The sequence below is a fragment of the Mauremys reevesii genome, linkage group 14 (genome assembly GCF_016161935.1).
Source record: "Mauremys reevesii isolate NIE-2019 linkage group 14, ASM1616193v1, whole genome shotgun sequence".
Lineage (NCBI taxonomy): Eukaryota > Metazoa > Chordata > Testudines > Geoemydidae > Mauremys > Mauremys reevesii.
This window is the reverse complement of record NC_052636.1, coordinates 740,383-756,997: the sequence shown is the minus strand read 5'-3', so window position 1 is coordinate 756,997 and position 16,615 is coordinate 740,383. Positions and strand designations below refer to the sequence as shown.

The window sequence follows — 16,615 nt, the reverse complement described above, 5'->3', positions numbered from 1 at the left end:
AGCCTGCGCTCTTAAAGACACAGCACGTTTCCAGCCCTCGCGGCAGCCCACAAAGCTTCGAAATGGGACCCCGGTGCCCTCACGGCTCAGCGAGCAGAAGGCAAATGGAAAGATCCCCCAAATCTCTTCCTGTTACGGAATCGCATGGCTGGAAAGCCGAGCTCAGGCTCTCCGGCGGGGCTGACTCGGGGTCATCGAACATTTGGGGTTGGCCGTACTGCAGTCAGAGGTGGATTAAGGTCTCCTGGGGTCCTGGACTGGAGCAAGTGGGGGGCACCGTGGCCCGACCCCCCCGCCGGCTGCGGTGCCACCCCCATTTCGCCCCTGCCCTGCAGCCCCTGTTCCACCCACAGCCCCGCCCCTTCCCCTGTGGCCCCGCCCCATCCTGCTCCCGCCCCTGCAGCTCCGCCCCTGTTCCACCCACGGCCCTGCCCCTTCCCCTGTGGCCCTGCCCCATCCTGCTCCCGCCCCTCCAGCTCTGCCCCAGTTACACCCACGGCCCTGCCCCATCCTGCTCCGCCCCTGCCGCCCCGCCCCTGGTCCACCCACGGCCCCGCCCCTTCCCCTGTGGCCCCGCCCTGTTCCACCCACGGCCCCGCCCATCCCCAGTGGCCCCGCCCCATTCTGCTCCCCCCTGCAGCTCCGCCCCTGTTCCATCCACAGCCCTGCCCCATCCCCTGTGGCCCCGCCCCATTCTGCTCCCACCCCTGCAGCTCCGCCCCTATTCCACCCACAGCTCCGCCCCATCCCCTGTGGCCCCGCCCCATTCAGCTCCCGCCCCTCCAGCTCTGCCCCTGTTACACCCTCGGCCCTGCCCCATCCTGCTCCTGCCCCTGAGGCCCCCCCCCAGGTCCACCCCCGGCCCGCCCCTTCCCCTGTGGCCCCGCCCTGTTCCACCCACAGCCCCGCCCCATTCCGCCCCTTCTCCTGTGGCCCCGCCCCATTCTGCTCCCGCCCTCCAGCTCCGCCCCTATTCCACCCACAGCTCCGCCCCATCCTGCTCCTGCCCCTGCAGCTCCGCCCCTGTTCCACCCAAGCCCTGCCCCTTCCCCGGGGGCCCCGCCCCACTGCACCCTTCCCCCATGGCCTGGACCCTGCTTGCTCCTTTCCGCCCCCCCCCCCTGCTGTGGGCCAGCTCCTCTAACCCTGGGGCCACGGCAGGGAGGGGGATTTTTCCGTGGGCCCCCCAAATTGGCTGCGATCGGCTTCCAGGGCCGGGTCCGTTGGTGGCGTATTCGCAGGGTTACGGCCGCTGAGTGCTGCACGCTGCTGCTAGCGCAGGCGCCGGCCCCTGCCCGTCACACGGAGAGGGAAACTGAGGCACGCATGGTCGGAATCTCCCACCAACCCCACAGCACAAGGCCGCAGAGGCAGAATATCACACCCGCTCATCCCCTGCCCCGCAACCAGCCCCATGAGCCGTGCCCTGGTTCGCCACTGGCGCCATGGCCGCGCCCCGACCCGCGCTGGGAGCAGGGGCTGACAGAGGCTCACCCCGACGGGCAGGACAGCGGGAGCAAACCCCCCTGGTGGCTTGGCACAGCGCCTGGCACAGACCGACCTCCCCCAGTCCTGACCGTACCCAGCTGAGCGCTGGCGAGGCAGGAAACGCCCCATTTGGCAGCTCCACCCTGCCCCCTGGGCGTAACGCGGGCGCACAAGGTGACCAGACTCAGGGCACACGGGTGGCAGGACCCTTTGCCGCGCGTAACGGAGTTTTTGGCCTGGAATTTCCCCGGTTTTTCTCAACGTCCCATGGGCTAAATGAAGGTCCCGTCCGGGGCTCTCCGGCGAGCCCCCTCCGTCTGCGGACAGGTCACGATGGAGCGTCCGGGCCAATCAAAACGCCCCACGGTGGCTCTAACCACCACCCTTCACTGCCCCCTGCCCCAGAGGAGGAATTAACCCCTTCATGCCCCGTACAAAGCCAGTGGGGAAACTGAGGCAGGCCCATTGGGCACCCAAAGGTGACAACAACTCCCACCTGCACCCGTGGGCGGAAAAGAGGCAGCCGGGTCGGATTTCGCGTGGCAGCCGTAACGAAGTTCGTTGTATGACGTTTCCTAGTGGTGGTGCGGGGCGGGGGGGTAATGGGAAAAAGTGCAACCATGACAACACCCCCCCCGGCGCACACTCAGCGGGTGGGGAACCCTGTCCGTTTCCAGGGCCGGCCCCTGCCACTGGGGATACGGGACAACCTGCACTAGCCAGCAGCGGTGGAAGGCTGGTCTCGTAGATCCATAACGACCGGAAGGGACTGTCAGGGCTTCCTAGGCCCCTGGTCATTACGCTGACCATCAGCCAAAGCCAAATGGAGTTTTGTGGCCCAAAGAAAAGGCACCTCCAGGGGCCTAGGGCTGGTGTGGTGGCAACAGGGTGCCAGGAACCAAACCTGTCTGGGCCGCTACCAGACCCCACCCTAGCCCGGTGCCGGCACGTGATTAAATCAACAAGCACTCAAGGCCGGGGAACGAATTAACGGGTCACCGCGGCACGGGAGCAGCACAGGACAAAGGGCGACTCGTAATTAATGCCTGAGCAGGACGACGGTGTCACGGATGACGAGGAGCCGTTAACGAGGCGCCCCTTGTCACATGCATCACATTGGCAGAGTGATGGCGGGATCATGGCGCGTTTTGTACCATCCGTGTCACGGGAGGCGTCTGCGGGAAAGCCGTGACTGGCTGAAGGCGATTAGCCTGGCTGCGCCTGGCTCTGGAGTTACGCCTCTCGGCGACGTGTCTGTGTTTCGAATGTGGTCACACCCGGGTGACACCCACTCGGCAGGGTGCTGCCAGCTGGCTGGGACGGGCCACGAGGGGGAACCAGAGGCCTCACCCCCGCCCTGGCGAGCCTTCCTGGGACCGCGTCAGCCGGCCTGTGGCTAACGGCTGCTGGGACTCGCAGGGGCCGGGACCAGATCACATGACACCCGACTCCATTTTGGTAGCTGCACTTTCCCACCAACTGGGCTGGGACCTGAGCGTAGGACAGAAAGACGGGGGGCGACGTCACCTCTGGGCCGCGCTCCCCACACACGGGAACACCCGGAAACGCCTGCGGAGCAGAGACCGAACCGGGGGAAGCGCCGGTCCCGGGCGAAAGGGATTTCGAGCCTGCGGCTGGACAGCTTGCAGCGGGGTGAGACATCGCCGATTCAACCCCGATGTGGCTCGTTAGGCTCCGTTTGCACGTTGTGTTTCACTTTCCAGCTGAGCTGCGTGGGGCTCTGTGCTGTCCCAGACACGCTCTTGTTGCGCTGAGTTTGCCGGGTTGGTGGTTCTGACTCGCCCCTGATCGAATCCGACCAGCAGATTGACGGGTTCCCGTTCGAGTCACACTCCAGGCTCCCAGAGCCCAGAGCGCTCCGTAGCGGGAGGGACTCGCGGGGGGCACGTGGCTAAACACTGACGCCGAGGACAGGAGCAAATGGAGGGAAACTTTATTGAGATGAAGAGAAGAGAAAGAACCTGCTGGGAGCCGTCCCCGGGCTGGGGAACAGAGGAGAACAAAGGGAAGGACGAGCTCCTGGGAAAACCACTCCCAGAAACCAGCTCCAGCCGCTGGAGGAGCCGCCGGACTCTCCCTGACAAGGGGTTTGATGGGATCCTGACGCTCTGTCATTCAGGCCCAGCCGCCTGGACCCAAACCTTATGTCCGAACCCTAAGGACGTGTGGGGCCCCGTCTCCCCTGGGTTAGGGGATTCTGACCCTTACTCTCCATGGCTATTGATAAGGACGATCTCTCTCCAAACCTGCCACCCCCGGCTCCCCTGGCGACCTCCAAGGTGTGGGGGACCCCACCGGGCGGGGACCGATGTTGGGGTGTGCACCCCTCCCCATCTGCCGTGTCCCGGGCTGGCAGAGCCCCCCTCGGCCCCCTGCCGTGATGCCCCCCAACGGTGCCAACTGGGAACGGAGGCAGGGCCGGGCCGGCAGAGCCCCCCTCGGCCCCCCTGCCGCGCTGCCCCCGAACGGTGCCAACTGGGAACGGAGGCAGGGCCGGGCTGGCAGAGCCCCCCTCGGCCCCCCGCCGCGCTGCCCCCAACGGTGCCAACCGGGAACGGAGCATCGGCCCCCTCAAACCCTCCCTGGGCCCCAAGCTCCCCCCTCTCTGCACACAGCCCCGAGTACCCCCTCCCCGTGCCCCTCCCTGCCCCCCTCGCGACCCCCTCCCCGCGCCCTGGGTCAGGCCCCACCCGGGTGCAGACCCTGCCTGCGTTGGCGGCCCCGGGGGGAAGCTGGAAACCCAGGCGCGAGAAGGGCCGTGGGCCGGGAACGCTCGACCCCCAATTTCTAGGCTCAGACCCTGACGGGAGACGTCCCGCTCCTGCAGGAAAGCAAAGCCCAGCTCCCGACGGGCATCGCAGACCCTGGCTCCCGAAGGGCCCCGAGGCCAGTGGGGCGACGGGCCGACCCCCCCTTGGTGTCTGGACTCTGGGACGCAACGGGGGGAGAGGGGGGTTCCTCGTGTTTTGCTGGGAGACCGGGGCCTGCCTCAGTTTCCCCTGCGTGCCGTGTGTGGAACCAGGGGACGGCAGAGGGAGTCTGTGGCGGCCTGGCAGCCGGGACCCCGGACAAGGGCCTGGAGATGGGGGAGCCCAGCGACGTCACCCCAGCTTGGCCGTCGGCCGGTGGCGGCCGGTGGCAGGATACGGGCGCAGGGGAGGGGACCCCGACCCGTTCCCTGGGGACGGAGGACACCGGACGCTGTTGGGGGAGATGATATGCGGGCTCTGGGGGGGGGCAGAGCAGGGGTCGAACCCCCCCGGGAGGTGGGGAGCAGGCGGGAGCCCGGGGGGAGGGGGGGGCTCGGCACATCCCGTCCCAGCCCCACCCAGCCCGGAGACGCCGCCGGCAGGGTCCCACCCGGCCTGCAGGGGGAGCCGGAGGGAGGCGCCACAGGAAGGAGCCGGCCCTGCCCGTGTGCCGCACCCCAGGGTGAGCGCCCGGACGCCTGGGTTCTCCGTCCGGCCCGGGGAAGGGAGCGGGGGCTAGGGGTTAGAGCGGGGGCTGGGAGCCAGGACTCCGGGGTTCTCCGTCCGGCCCGGGGAAGGGAGCGGGGACTGGTGGTTAGAGCAGGGGGGCCGGGAGCCAGGACTCCTGGGTTCTCCCCCTGGCTCTGGGAGGGGAGTGGAGGCTGGTGGTTAGAGCAGGGGGGGCTGGGAGCCAGGACTCCTGGGTTCTCTCCCCGGCTCTGGGAGGGGAGTGGGGGCTGGTGGGTTAGGGCAGGGCGGGCTGGGAGCCAGGACTCCTGGGTTCTCTCCCCCGCAGCAGCTCCGTACCAGAGCGCCTCCTGGAGCCCACAGCTCACAGGGCCCGGAGCAGGGAGGGGCCCCGCCCACCCCGTGGGGCAGGACCTGCCATGCAGCCCCTTGACATATCCTGGCGCCCCCGGTGGTGGGTCCCAACCCCCAGGTCGAGAAACACTGTCCTGGGGTCCTGGGCAAGTGCTGATCTTAGTCCTCCCTCCTCCCCCACGGATTCCCCTGGGGGGGGGGGGGTCTGAGTCAGTGTCTTGCCATCACATGCCCCCCCCCCTTTCTCTGGTGGGGGGAGGTGTCCCCTGGCCACACGCTGCACTGCCAGCTACCGTGGTCACCTCTCTCCGGCTCCCGGCCCCCCTGCGCCAACCCACCAGCCCCCCCTCCCCTCCCAGAGCCGGGGAGAGAACCCAGGAGTCCTGGCTCCCAGCCCCCCCTGCTCCAACCCACCAGACCCCACTCCCTTCCCAGAGCCGGGAGAGAACCCAGGAGTCCTGGCTCCCAGCCCCCCCTGCTCTAACCCACCGGCCCCACTCCTCCCAGAGCCGGGGAGAGACCCCAGGAGTCCGGGCTCCCAGCCCCCCCTGCTCCAACCCACCAGACCCCACTCCCTTCCCAGAGCCGGGAGAGAACCCAGGAGTCCTGGCTCCCAGCCCCCCCTGCTCTGACCCACCAGCCCCCACTCCGCTCCCAGAGCCGGGGAGAGAACCCAGGAGTCCTGGCTCCCGGCCCCTGCTCTGACCCACCAGCCTCACTCCGCTCCCAGAGCCGGGAGAGAACCCAGGAGTCCTGGCTCCCAGCCCCCTGCTCTAACCACCAGCCCCCTCCTCCCAGAGCCGGGAGAGAACCCAGGAGTCCTGGCTCCCAGCCCCCTGCTCGAACCACCAGCCTCACTCCTCCCAGAGCCGGGGAGAGAACCCAGAAGTCCTGGCTCTCAGCCCCCCTGCTCTAACCCACCAGCCTCACTCCTCCCAGAGCCGGGAGAACCCAGGAGTCCTGGCTCTCAGCCCCTGCTCTAACCCACAGCCTCACTCCTCCCAGAGCCAGGAGAGAACCCAGGAGTCCTGGCTCGGCCCCCTGCTCTAAACCCCCAGCCACTCCTCCCAGAGCCAGGGAGAGAACCCAGGAGTCCTGGCTCCCAGCCCCCCTGCTCTGACCCATCAGCCCCCACTCCCCTCCCAGAGCCGGGGGGAGAACCCAGGAGTCCTGGCTCCCAGCCCACCCTGCTCTGACCCACCAACCCCCACTCCCCTCCCAGAGCCGGGGAGAGAACCCAGGAGTCCTGGCTCCCAGCCCCCCTGCTCTAACCACTAGCCCCCACTCATCTCCCAGAGCCAGGGGGGCCGTGCCCAGTGGATTCCCCCATGGTAGGTGAAGGTGTCTCCCCACAGCGAGCGCCAGGGGCCCCCCGAGGATGCTGCAGAGATGGAGCTGGACACTGGCGCTGGGTGTGAGCATCACCCTCAGCTTCGGCCTCTCCGTGCTGTGGAGGCTTCAGAGGTGAGTGAGTGGGGGGTGGGGAGCCCGGACTCCTGGGTTCTCTCCCTGGCGCTGGGAGGAGTGGGGCTGTGGGTTAGAGCAGGGGGCTGGGAGCCAGGACTCCTGGGGTCTATCCCCGGCTGTGGGTGGGGTTTGTGGGGGCTGGTTGGTTAGACCTGGGGGGCTGGGAGCCAGGACTCCTGGGTTCTCTCCCCGGCTCTGGGAGGGCAGTGGGGGCTGGTGGTTGGAGCAGGGGGGGCTGGGAGCCAGGACTCCGGGGTTCTCTCCCTGGCTCTGGGAGGGGAGGGGGGGCAGGTGGGTTAGAGCAGGGGGGGCTGGGAGCCAGGACTCCTGGGTTCTCTCCCCGACTCTGGGAGGGGAGTGGGGCTGTGGGTTAGAGCAGGGGGCTGGGAGCCAGGACTCCTGGGTTCTCTCCTGGCTCTGGGAGGAGTGGGGCTGGTGGGTCGGAGCAGGCGGGACTGGGAGCCAGGACTCCTGGGTTCTCTCCCTGGCTCTGGGAGGGGTGTGGGGGCTGGTGGGTTAGAACAGGGCGGGCTGGGAGCCAGGACTCCTGGGTTCTCTCCCGGCTCTGGGAGGGGAGTGGGGGCTGGTGGGTTAGAGCAGGGGGGCTGGGAGCCAGGACTCCTGGGTTCTCCCCCCGGCTCTGGGAGGGGAGTGGGGGCTGGGGGCCCGGACGCCTGGGTTCTCCCCCCGGCTCTGGGAGGGGAGTGGGGGCTGGGGGCCCGGACGCCTGGGTTCTCCCCCCGGCTCTGGGAGGGGAGTGGGGGCTGGTGGGTAAGAGGAGGGGGGCTGGGAGCCAGGACTCCTGGGTTCTCTCTCCCCGGCTCTGGGAGGGGAGTGGGGGCTGGGGGGTTAGACCGGGGGGGCTGGGAGCCAGGACTCCTGGGTTCTCTCCCCGGCTGATGTTAATGTCTCTGTTTGCCCCCAGCCGTGTCTCCCTGCCGATGGAAACGGCCTCGTTTGCTGGTCCTACAGCAGCGTCCGAGCCAGGGATCGACTGGCCCCCAACCTGCACCCCGACGCCCAGGTGTGTGGGGGGCGGGAGATGGGGCAGGCCATGGGGGGTGTGGGACTCAGTGGAGAAACGCTGACATGGGCTTTGGGGGGGATGGATGGAAGCCCCCCCAGGGGGTGTCTCCTTTCCCTAGTTAACCCCTCCGCTTCCTTTCCAGCCCGGAGGCCGTGGGGCTGGACGCAGAGCAGTGCCGGGAGCTGGGGCAGGAACTGAGCCGGCGCGTCCTCCCCGTGAGGCGAGTGTGGCCGGGGGCAGGCCGGTTCCTGGGGGAGGGGGTTTCATGGACCCATGGGATCGGGGCTACGCAGCCCCCCCCCCTCGGAGCGCCCCACTGAGCGCGCCCACCTCCCGGGGCCTGGCTTTCCTCGTGAACGGCGCCCTGCCCCCGCTGGGCGGCCATGCAGAACGCAGGGGAAACTGAGGCACCCACGGCCGGCCAGTGACTCTCTGTCTCTCCGCCCCAGGCTGGACGAGGCCTGGATCTGGAGGCGGCTGAAGCTGGTGCAGAGCTGCCCCTGGGTGCATAACGCCAGTGCCCTGGGCCGGTACAGGTACCCCCCACCCCCACCGTCTCCTCCCCAACTCCCCCATTCCCTGCCCCGAACCCCTGTGCCCCCCATGTCACCCGTCTCCCCCCCGCAGGGAGCAGCTGGGGCGCTGCTGTAACGCGTCGGCCAACCTGGCACTGAGCCGGGAGAACACCCCGCTGGGCTCCCGGATCGTCTGCGATGGGCAGCCGGCCAAGAGGCTGCTGGTGCGAGAGGAGCTGCTCGAGATCCTGCCGCAGGTACGGGGGCGCTGGGCTGGGCTGGGGGGGCAGAGGCTCAGCGCTGGGCGCTCCACCCCAGAGGTGGCTGCATCTCTGCACCGGGTGAGGGGTATTTATAAACAGCCCCCCACGCCGCACCCCAGAGGTGGCTGCATCTCTGCACCGGGTGAGGTATTTATAAACAGCCCCCCACGCCGCACCCCAGAGGTGGCTGCATCTCCGCACTGGGATGGGGGCGCGGTGTGTGTTGGGGGGTCCTGTGCATGGAGGTTTTTAAGGCCCGGCTTGACAAAGCCCTGGCTGGGATGATTTAGTTGGGTTTGGTCCTGCTTTGAGCAGGGGGTTGGACTAGATACCTCCTGAGGTCCCTTCCAACCCTGAGATTCTCTGATCATAGACTGTAAGGTCAGAAGGGACCATCTAGTCCGACCTCCTGCACAACGCAGGCCACAGAATCTCACCCACCCGCTCCTGTAACAAACCCCTAACCTATGTCTGAGTTACTGAAGTCCTCAAATCGTGGTTTGAAGACCTCAAGCTGCAGAGAATCCTCCAGCAAGTGACCCGGGCCCCATGCTGCAGAGGAAGGCGAAAAACCTCCAGGGCCTCTGCCAATCTGCCCCGGAGGAAAATTCCTTCCCGACCCCAAATATGGCGATCGGCTAAACCCTGAGCATGTGGGTAAGACTCACCCGCCAGCACCCAGGAAAGAATTCTCTGTAGTGACTCAGATCCCACCCCACCTAACATCCCATCACAGACCATTGGGCATATTTACCTGCTAATAATCAAAGATCAATTAATTGCCAAAATGAGGCTCTCCCATCCTACCATCCCCTCCATCAACTTATCAAGCTCAGTCTTGAAGCCAGATGTGTCTTTTGCCCCCACTGCTCCCCTTGGGAGGCTGTTCCAGAACTTCACGATTTCAAGTCTAAACTTCCTAGTGTCCAGTTTACACCCATTTGTTCTTGTGTCCACATTGGCGCTGAGCTGAAATAATTCCTCTCCCTCCCTGGGATTTATCCCTCTGATGTCTGTATAGAGAGCGATCAGATCCCCCCTCCGCCTTCGCTTCGTTAGGCTAAACGAGCCAAGCTCTGTGACTCTCCTTTGATAAGCCAGGGTTTCCATTCCTCGGCTGATCCTAGCAGCCCGTCTCTGAACCTGTTCCAGTTTGAATTCATCCTTCTTAAACATGGGAGACCAGAGCTGTAGACTGTATCCAGATGAGGTCTCACCAGTGCCGTGTAGAACGGGACTAACACCTCCTTATCTCTGCTGGAAATTCCTCGCCTGATGCATCCCAAGGCCACACTCGGAGTCCCCGGGGGGGGTACATTGGGGATGGGGGACGTCCCCTGGAGGAAGCTAGTCGGCAGGAGACAGGGTGTCGGCCATTCTCTGTGCAGACCCATCGCACCGGCCCTCTCGGGCTCCGCAACAATCACCCCCCTTCCTCCCCCACCTAGATACTTAAGAAATGCACAGGGGAGACTGAGGCACCCACCCAGTATTCAGTGAAACCATTAAGACCGTTCCCACCGCGTCACACACGGCCATAGCACGTTGGCGGCTCATAGGCATCCTGTGCTCAACCGATACTCCGAGGCCCTTCTCCTCCTCCGTTACGTCCAGCTGATGCGTCCCCAGTTTATAACCAACATTCTTGTTATTAATCCCTAAATGCAGTGCAGGACCTTGCACTTTTCACGATTACATTTCATCCTATTACTATTACTGCACTTTACAAGGTCATCCAGATCTTCCTGTAGGATATCCCGGTCCTTCTCTGTGTTAGCAACACCTCCCAGCTTTGTGTCAGCCGCGCCCCACCCCAGAGGTGGCTGCATCTCAGCACCGGGTGAGGGGTCCCTCTATAAACAGCCCTCCCACGCCCCACCCCAGAGGTGGCTGCATCTCAGCACCGGGTGAGGGGTACTTTATAAACAGCCCCCCATGCCCCACCCCAGAGGTGGCTGCATCTCAGCACCGAGTGAGCGGTCCCTCTATAAATAGCCCCCCCACGTCCCACCCCAGAGGTGGCTGCATCTCAGCACCGGGCGATGGCTCCCTGTATAAACAGCCCCTCACGCCCCACCCCAGAGCTGGCTGCATCTCAGTCCCGGGCCATGGGTCCCTTTATAAACAGCCCCCGCGCCCCACCCCAGAGCTGATTGCATCTCAGCACCGGGCGATGGGTCCCTTTATAAACAGCCCCCCACGCCCCACCCCAGAGCTGGCTGCATCTCAGTCCCGGGCGATGGGTCCCTTTATAAACAGCCCCCGCGCCCCACCCCAGAGCTGGCTGCATCTCAGCGTTCGGGGGGGGGGGAGGCCTGTGCACGGTCGGTGGGTGCTGACCCAGCCCCTCTCCTCCACAGGGCTCCCCGTTTCAGGACGCCCCCTACGACAGCTGCGCCGTGGTGGGGAACGGGGGGATCCTTCGTAACAGCAGCTGCGGCCCCGAGATCGACCGCGCCCAGTTCGTCATCAGGTAGCGCCGGCCGGGGGGGCGGGGGGGGCCGAGTGGGGTAGGGGGCATGGCAGGATGGGGAGTGCGGAAGGAGGGGGCTCACAGGGTGGGGGGAGGACGGGGGGGTGTCGCTGAGCTGGGCACCGTGAGGAAGGAACTGTGGGGCCCTGGGGACCCCCAGGAAGTGGGGAGACCCCCTGCTCCCCCAGGCTCACGCTGCTCCCCCACCCCCAGGTTCAACCTGCCCCCCCCGGGCTTCGCCGCCGACGTGGGCACCAAATCGAGTGTCGTCACCATGAACCCCAGCGTCCTGCGCGTCCGGTACCGGGGGGGGGAGCCCCGCGGGGGGGAGGGGTCGGGACCTGTGGGGACCTGGACTGAGCCCCCGGGGGAGGGAGGGGGAGATTCGATGCCCCCCAGCTCTCCGGTCGCCGTAGGGTCACCGGGGGTGGGGGTCAGAGCAGGCCCAGCCCCCAGCTCTCCGGTCAGTCGTAGGGTCACCGGGGGGGGGGGTCAGAGCAGGCCCAGCCCCCAGCTCTCCGGTCGCCGTAGGGTCACCGGGGGTGGGGGCCCGCGCAGGCCCCCCCCCCCGCTCTCCGGGCAGTCGGAGGGTCCCCGGGGGGGGGGGACAGAGCAGGCCCAGCCCCCAGCTCTCCGGTCGCCGTAGGGTCACCGGGGGGGGGGTCAGAGCAGGCCCAGCCCCCAGCTCTCCGGTCGGCCGTAGGGTCCCCGGGGGGTGGGGGGGTCAGAGCAGATACAGCCCCCAGCTCTCCGGTCGGCCGTAGGGTCACCGGGGGGGGGGGTGTCAGAGCAGACCCAGCCCCCAGCTCTCCGGTCGCCGTAGGGTCACCGGGGGTCAGAGCAGGCCCAGCCCCAGCTCTCCGGTCGGCCGTAGGGTCACCGGGTCAGAGCAGACCCAGCCCCCAGCTCTCCGGTCGGCCGTAGGGTCCCCGGGGGGGGGGGTGTCAGAGCAGACCCAGCCCCCAGCTCTCCGGTCGGCCGTAGGGTCACCGGGGGCGGGGGTCAGAGCAGACCCAGCCCCCAGCTCTCCGGTCGGCCGTAGGGTCCCCGCGGGGGCGTTAGAGCAGGCCCAGCCCCAGCTCTCCGGTCGGCCGTAGGTCACTGGGGGTCAGAGCAGGCCCAGCCCCAGCTCTCCGGTCGGTCGTAGGGTCACTGGGGTCAGAGCAGGCCCAGCCCCAGCTCCGGTCGGTCGTAGGGTCACCGGGGGGGGTCAGAGCAGGCCCAGCCCCCAGCTCTCCGGTCGGCCGTAGGGTCCCCGGGGGGGGTCAGAGCAGGCCCAGCCCCCAGCTCTCCGGTCGGCCGTAGGGTCACCGGGGGGCGGGGGGGGTCAGAGCAGGCCCAGCCCCCAGCTCTCCGGTCGGCCGTAGGGTCCCCGGGGGATCGGGGCAGAGGCAACTGAGCGATGGGGGGGCTGGGACTGGCTCTGGGGGACAGGCCGTGCCGGGACCGCGGCTGACGGGGGCGTCTCTCCCTCCCGCAGATTCTGGGGTCTGAGCCGCCGGCGTCGTCCCTTCGCGGAGGCGGTGGGTGCCCACGGGGCCGCGCTGCTCCTCATCCCGGCCTTCAGCTTCGCCGGCAACACCGCGGTCTCCTTCCAGGCCCTCTACACCCTGGAGGACTTCGGCTCCCCGGCCCGTGCCCTGTTCATGAACCCCGAGTACCTGGCACGGCTGGACTGGCACTGGCGTCGCCGCGGCCTGCGTGCCAAGCGCCTCTCCTCCGGCTTCATGCTGGTGAGCGCCGCCCTGGAGATGTGCCAGCACCTCACCCTGTACGGCTTCTGGCCCTTCCCCAGCGACCCCCAGGGGCGGCCCCTGCCCCACCACTACTACGACGACCAGGCCCCCAAGCCGGGCGTTCACGCCATGCCCGAGGAGTTCACCCGGTACCTGGGCATGCACCGGCAGGGCGCCCTGCGGCTGCATCTGGGGCGGTGCCAGGAGGCTGGCGGCCGCGCACAACGGGGCTCAGAGCGGGGGTCTGAAATGAGCCCCCCAGCCCCTCAACTCCACCTTACTGCCTCCCCAGGTACGAAAGGAGCAGAATAGCCAGTGGCGTCAATTCATGAGGCATTCGTTAATTGCCATTCGTTAATTGGCTTCTCTTCAGTGATAGTTCATTAATGGCAAGGTGTTCGCTGGCCTCCTTTAATTACCATTTAATTATCCCAGTTCCTTCGCTATGGGTTGTCGGCTGGCCTGTTCATCGCTCTTTAATGATTGCGGTTAGTTAATTGTAGTTAATAACTCTTAATTGTGATTTAATTATCACAGTTCCTTCGCTATGGGTTGTCGGCTGGCCTGTTCATCACTCTTTAATGATTGCGGTTAGTTAATAACTCTTAATTGTGATTTAATTATCGCAGTTTGTTAGGCAACCACCCTTCATGGACAGCTGTGGCTGGCTGGTGAGTCCTGGCGGACGGCTCCTGGCAATTAGTCCTTCACCGGCTGTTTGTCACTAATAAAGGCTCTTCGGTGATTGCGCTTCACTGGGGGGGAGGGGTCGTCGCCCCCCCGGGGTGCAGTCTGCGCCCCCAACACTCGCGCTGCTCTGCCGGTCACTCAGCCACGCGGCAGCAGGGGGCGCCGCACACCCACCTCGGCGACCTGAGTGCTTTACCGAAGCCACTCGCAGCTCGACCCTATCAGCCCCGGCCAGTCCCCAGCCCCCCCGCCATGCCCCCCCACGGGAGCACAAACCCTGAGCTCTCCCCTCTTGCACTGCCCAGGGGTCTGGCCGGGGCGAGCTCCTTCGTCCGTCGCTGCGGGGGAGCCCTGCAGCCGCCCGGGGCTGACCTGAGCTGCCATTTCCCCTCTCAGACGCTCCCGCGTCGGGACCAACCATACAACAAGATTGTTAAACCCCAGCGAGTGTCGCCCGGGGGGTGATTGTGTAGCTATGATGTCGCACTAGCCCCGCCAGCCGGGTCAGAGAACGGGCTTCTCGCTCTGAATTCATCCAGGCCGTTCTCCTCCTTTAGCCTTTGAATTCAGGGCGGGTGGAGGCATCTGTTTCCTAGGAACAAGTTTTGCTGAAATGCACGAAAGCTGCCGGCCTGTGGGATCCGGTCAGAGCCGCCCTAGCGCTCAAAGTATCATCGGGGCAGAGCCGGGCAGCAGAAAAGCTGCGACTGGCCCCTGGACGCTGGGGACCCAAAGAGAGGAACCCAACACACCACATCCCAGGTTTCTCCGGCGTCCGCACCCCGCTGGGAACCGCAGGGGCCCCCACACCTTGGAGGTCGCCAGGGGAGCCTGGGGTGGCAGGTTTGGAGAGAGATCGTCCTTATCAATAGCCATGGAGAGTAAGGGTCAGATTCCCCTAACCCAGGGGAGACGGGTCCCCACACGTCCTTAGGGTTCGGACATAAGGTTTGGGTCCAGGCGGCTGGGCCTGAATGACAGAGCGTCAGGATCCCATCAAACCCCTTGTCAGGGAGAGTCCGGCGGCTCCTCCAGCGGCTGGAGCTGGTTTCTGGGAGTGGTTTTTCCAGGAGCTCGTCCTTCCCTTTGTTCTCCTCTGGTCCCCAGCCCGGGGACGGCTCCCAGCAGGTTCTTTCTCTTCTCTTCATCTCAATAAAGTTTCCCTCCATTTGCTCCTGTCCTCGGCGTCAGTGTTTTGCCACGTGCCCCCCGCGAGTCCCTCCCGCTACGGAGCGCTCTGGGCTCTGGGAGCCTGGAGTGTGACTCGAACGGGAACCCGTCAATCTGCTGGTCGGATTCGATCAGGGGCGAGTCAGAACCACCAACCCAGCAAACTCAGCGCAACGAGAGCGTGTCCGGGACAGCACAGAGCCCCACGCAGGTCAGCTGGAAAGTTAAACACAACGTGCAAACGGAGCCTAACGAGCTCCATCGGGGTTGAATCGGCGATGTCTCACCCCGCTGCAAGCTGTCCAGCCGCAGGCTCGAAATCCCTTTCGCCCGGGACCGGCGCTTCCCCCGGGTCGGTCTCTGCTCCGCAGGCGTTTCCGGGTGTTCCCGCGTGTGGGGAGCGCGGCCCAGAGGTGACGTCGCCCCCCGTCTTTCTGTCCTACGCTCAGGTCCCAGCCCAGTTGGTGGAAAAATACAGCTACCAAAATGGAGTCGGGTGTCATGTGATCTGGTCCCGGCCCCTGCGAGTCCCAGCAGCCGTTAGCCACTGGCCGGCTGACGCGGTCCCAGGAAGGCTCGCCAGGGCGGGGGTGAGGCCTCTGGTTCCCCCTCGTGGCCCATCCCAGCCAGCTGGCAGCACCCTGCCGAGTGGGTGTCACCCGGGTGTGACCACATTCGAAACACAGACACGTCGCCGAGAGGCGTAACTCCAGAGCCAGGCGCAGCCAGGCTAATCGCCTTCAGCCAGTCACAGCTTTCCCGCAGACGCCTCCCGTGACACGGACGGTACAAAACGCGCCATGATCCCGCCATCACTCTGCCAATGTGATGCATGTGACAAGGGGCGCCTCGTTAACGGCTCCTCGTCATCCGTGACACCGTCGTCCTGCTCAGGCATTAATTACGAGTCACCCTTTGTCCCGTGCTGCTCCCTGTGCCGCGGTGACCCGTGAATTCGTTCCCCGGCCTTGATTGCTTGTTGATTTAATCACGTGCCGGCACCGGGCTAGGGTGGGGTCTGGTAGTGGCCCAGACAGGTTTTGGTCCCTGGTGCCCTGGTGCCACCACACCAGCCCTAGGCCCCCGGAGGTGCCTTTTCTTTGGGCCACAAAACTCCATTTGGTGGCGGATGGTCAGCGTAATGACCAGGGGCCTACGAAGCCCTGACAGTCCCTTCCAGTCGTTATGGATCTACGATACCAGCCTTCCACCACTGCTGGCTAGCGCAGATTGTCCTGTATCCCCAGTGGCAGGGGCTGGCCCTGGAAATGGACAGGGTTCCCCACCCGCTGAGCGTGCGCTGGGGGGGAGTTGTCACAATTGCACTTTTTCCCATAAAAACAACCCACCTCACTAGGAAACGTCATACAACTAACTTCGTTACGGCTGCCACGCGAAATCCGACCCGGCTGCCTCTTTTCCGCCCGCGGGTGCAGGTGGGAGTTGTTGCCACGTTTGGGTGCCCAATGGGCCTGCCTCAGTTTCCCCACTGGCTTCGTACAGGGCATGAAGGGGTTAATTCCTCCTCTGGGGCAGGGGGCAGTGAAGGGTGGTGGCTAGAGCCACTGTGGGGCGTTTTGATTGGCCAGGACGCGCCATCGTGACCTGTCCACAGACGGAGCAAGCAGGGTCCGGGCCATGGGGGAAGGGTGCAGTGGGGCGGGGCCACAGGGCAAGGGGCGGGGCCGTGGGTGGAATGGGGTGGAGCTGGAGGGGCGGGAGCAGAATGGGTCGGGGCCACAGGGAAGGGGCGGAATGGGGCGGGCCGTGGGTGGGACAGGGGCGGAGCTGCAGGGGCAGGAGCAGGATGGGGCGGGGCCACAGGGAATGGGGCGGGGCCGTGGGTGGAACGGGCGGAGCTGCAGGGGCGGGAGCAGGATGGGGCGGGGCCACAGGGCAAGGGGCGGGGCCGTGGGTGGAACGGGGCGGAGCTGCAGGGGCGGGAGCAGAATGGGGCGGGGCCACAGGGAAGGG

General features: G+C 66.2%; 1 protein-coding gene across 2 annotated transcripts; it reads left to right on the top strand.

Annotated features, from left to right (window-relative positions):
* The first annotated feature begins 4,914 nt into the window (after positions 1–4,914).
* On the top strand, positions 4,915–14,611 carry LOC120381818 (alpha-2,8-sialyltransferase 8E-like). Of its 2 annotated transcripts, XM_039499968.1 has the most exons (9): positions 4,915–4,941; positions 6,656–6,764; positions 7,693–7,791; positions 7,937–8,014; positions 8,244–8,330; positions 8,422–8,566; positions 10,933–11,045; positions 11,259–11,345; positions 12,526–14,611. In XM_039499968.1, the coding sequence occupies exons 2-9, from the start codon at positions 6,679–6,681 to the stop codon at positions 13,091–13,093; spliced, it is 1,263 nt and encodes a 420-aa protein (XP_039355902.1). In that variant the 5' UTR covers positions 4,915–4,941; positions 6,656–6,678; the 3' UTR covers positions 13,094–14,611. The 2 variants fall into 2 exon arrangements, with proteins under 2 accessions (XP_039355902.1, XP_039355903.1); XM_039499969.1 differs by lacking the exon at positions 11,259–11,345.
* The last annotated feature ends 2,004 nt before the right edge of the window (positions 14,612–16,615 follow it).

What these genes read in the sequence shown, in the direction of transcription:
- LOC120381818 (XM_039499968.1), top strand. Translation starts at nt 6,679, where the DNA reads ATGCTGCAGAGATGGAGCTGGACACTGGCGCTGGGTGTGAGCATCACC. An exon ending in CGCGCCCAGTTCGTCATCAG is followed by an intron (nt 11,046 to 11,258) that starts GTAGCGCCGGCC and finishes CCCCACCCCCAG; the next exon opens with GTTCAACCTGCCCCCCCCGG. An exon ending in CCCAGCGTCCTGCGCGTCCG is followed by an intron (nt 11,346 to 12,525) that starts GTACCGGGGGGG and finishes TCCCTCCCGCAG; the next exon opens with ATTCTGGGGTCTGAGCCGCC.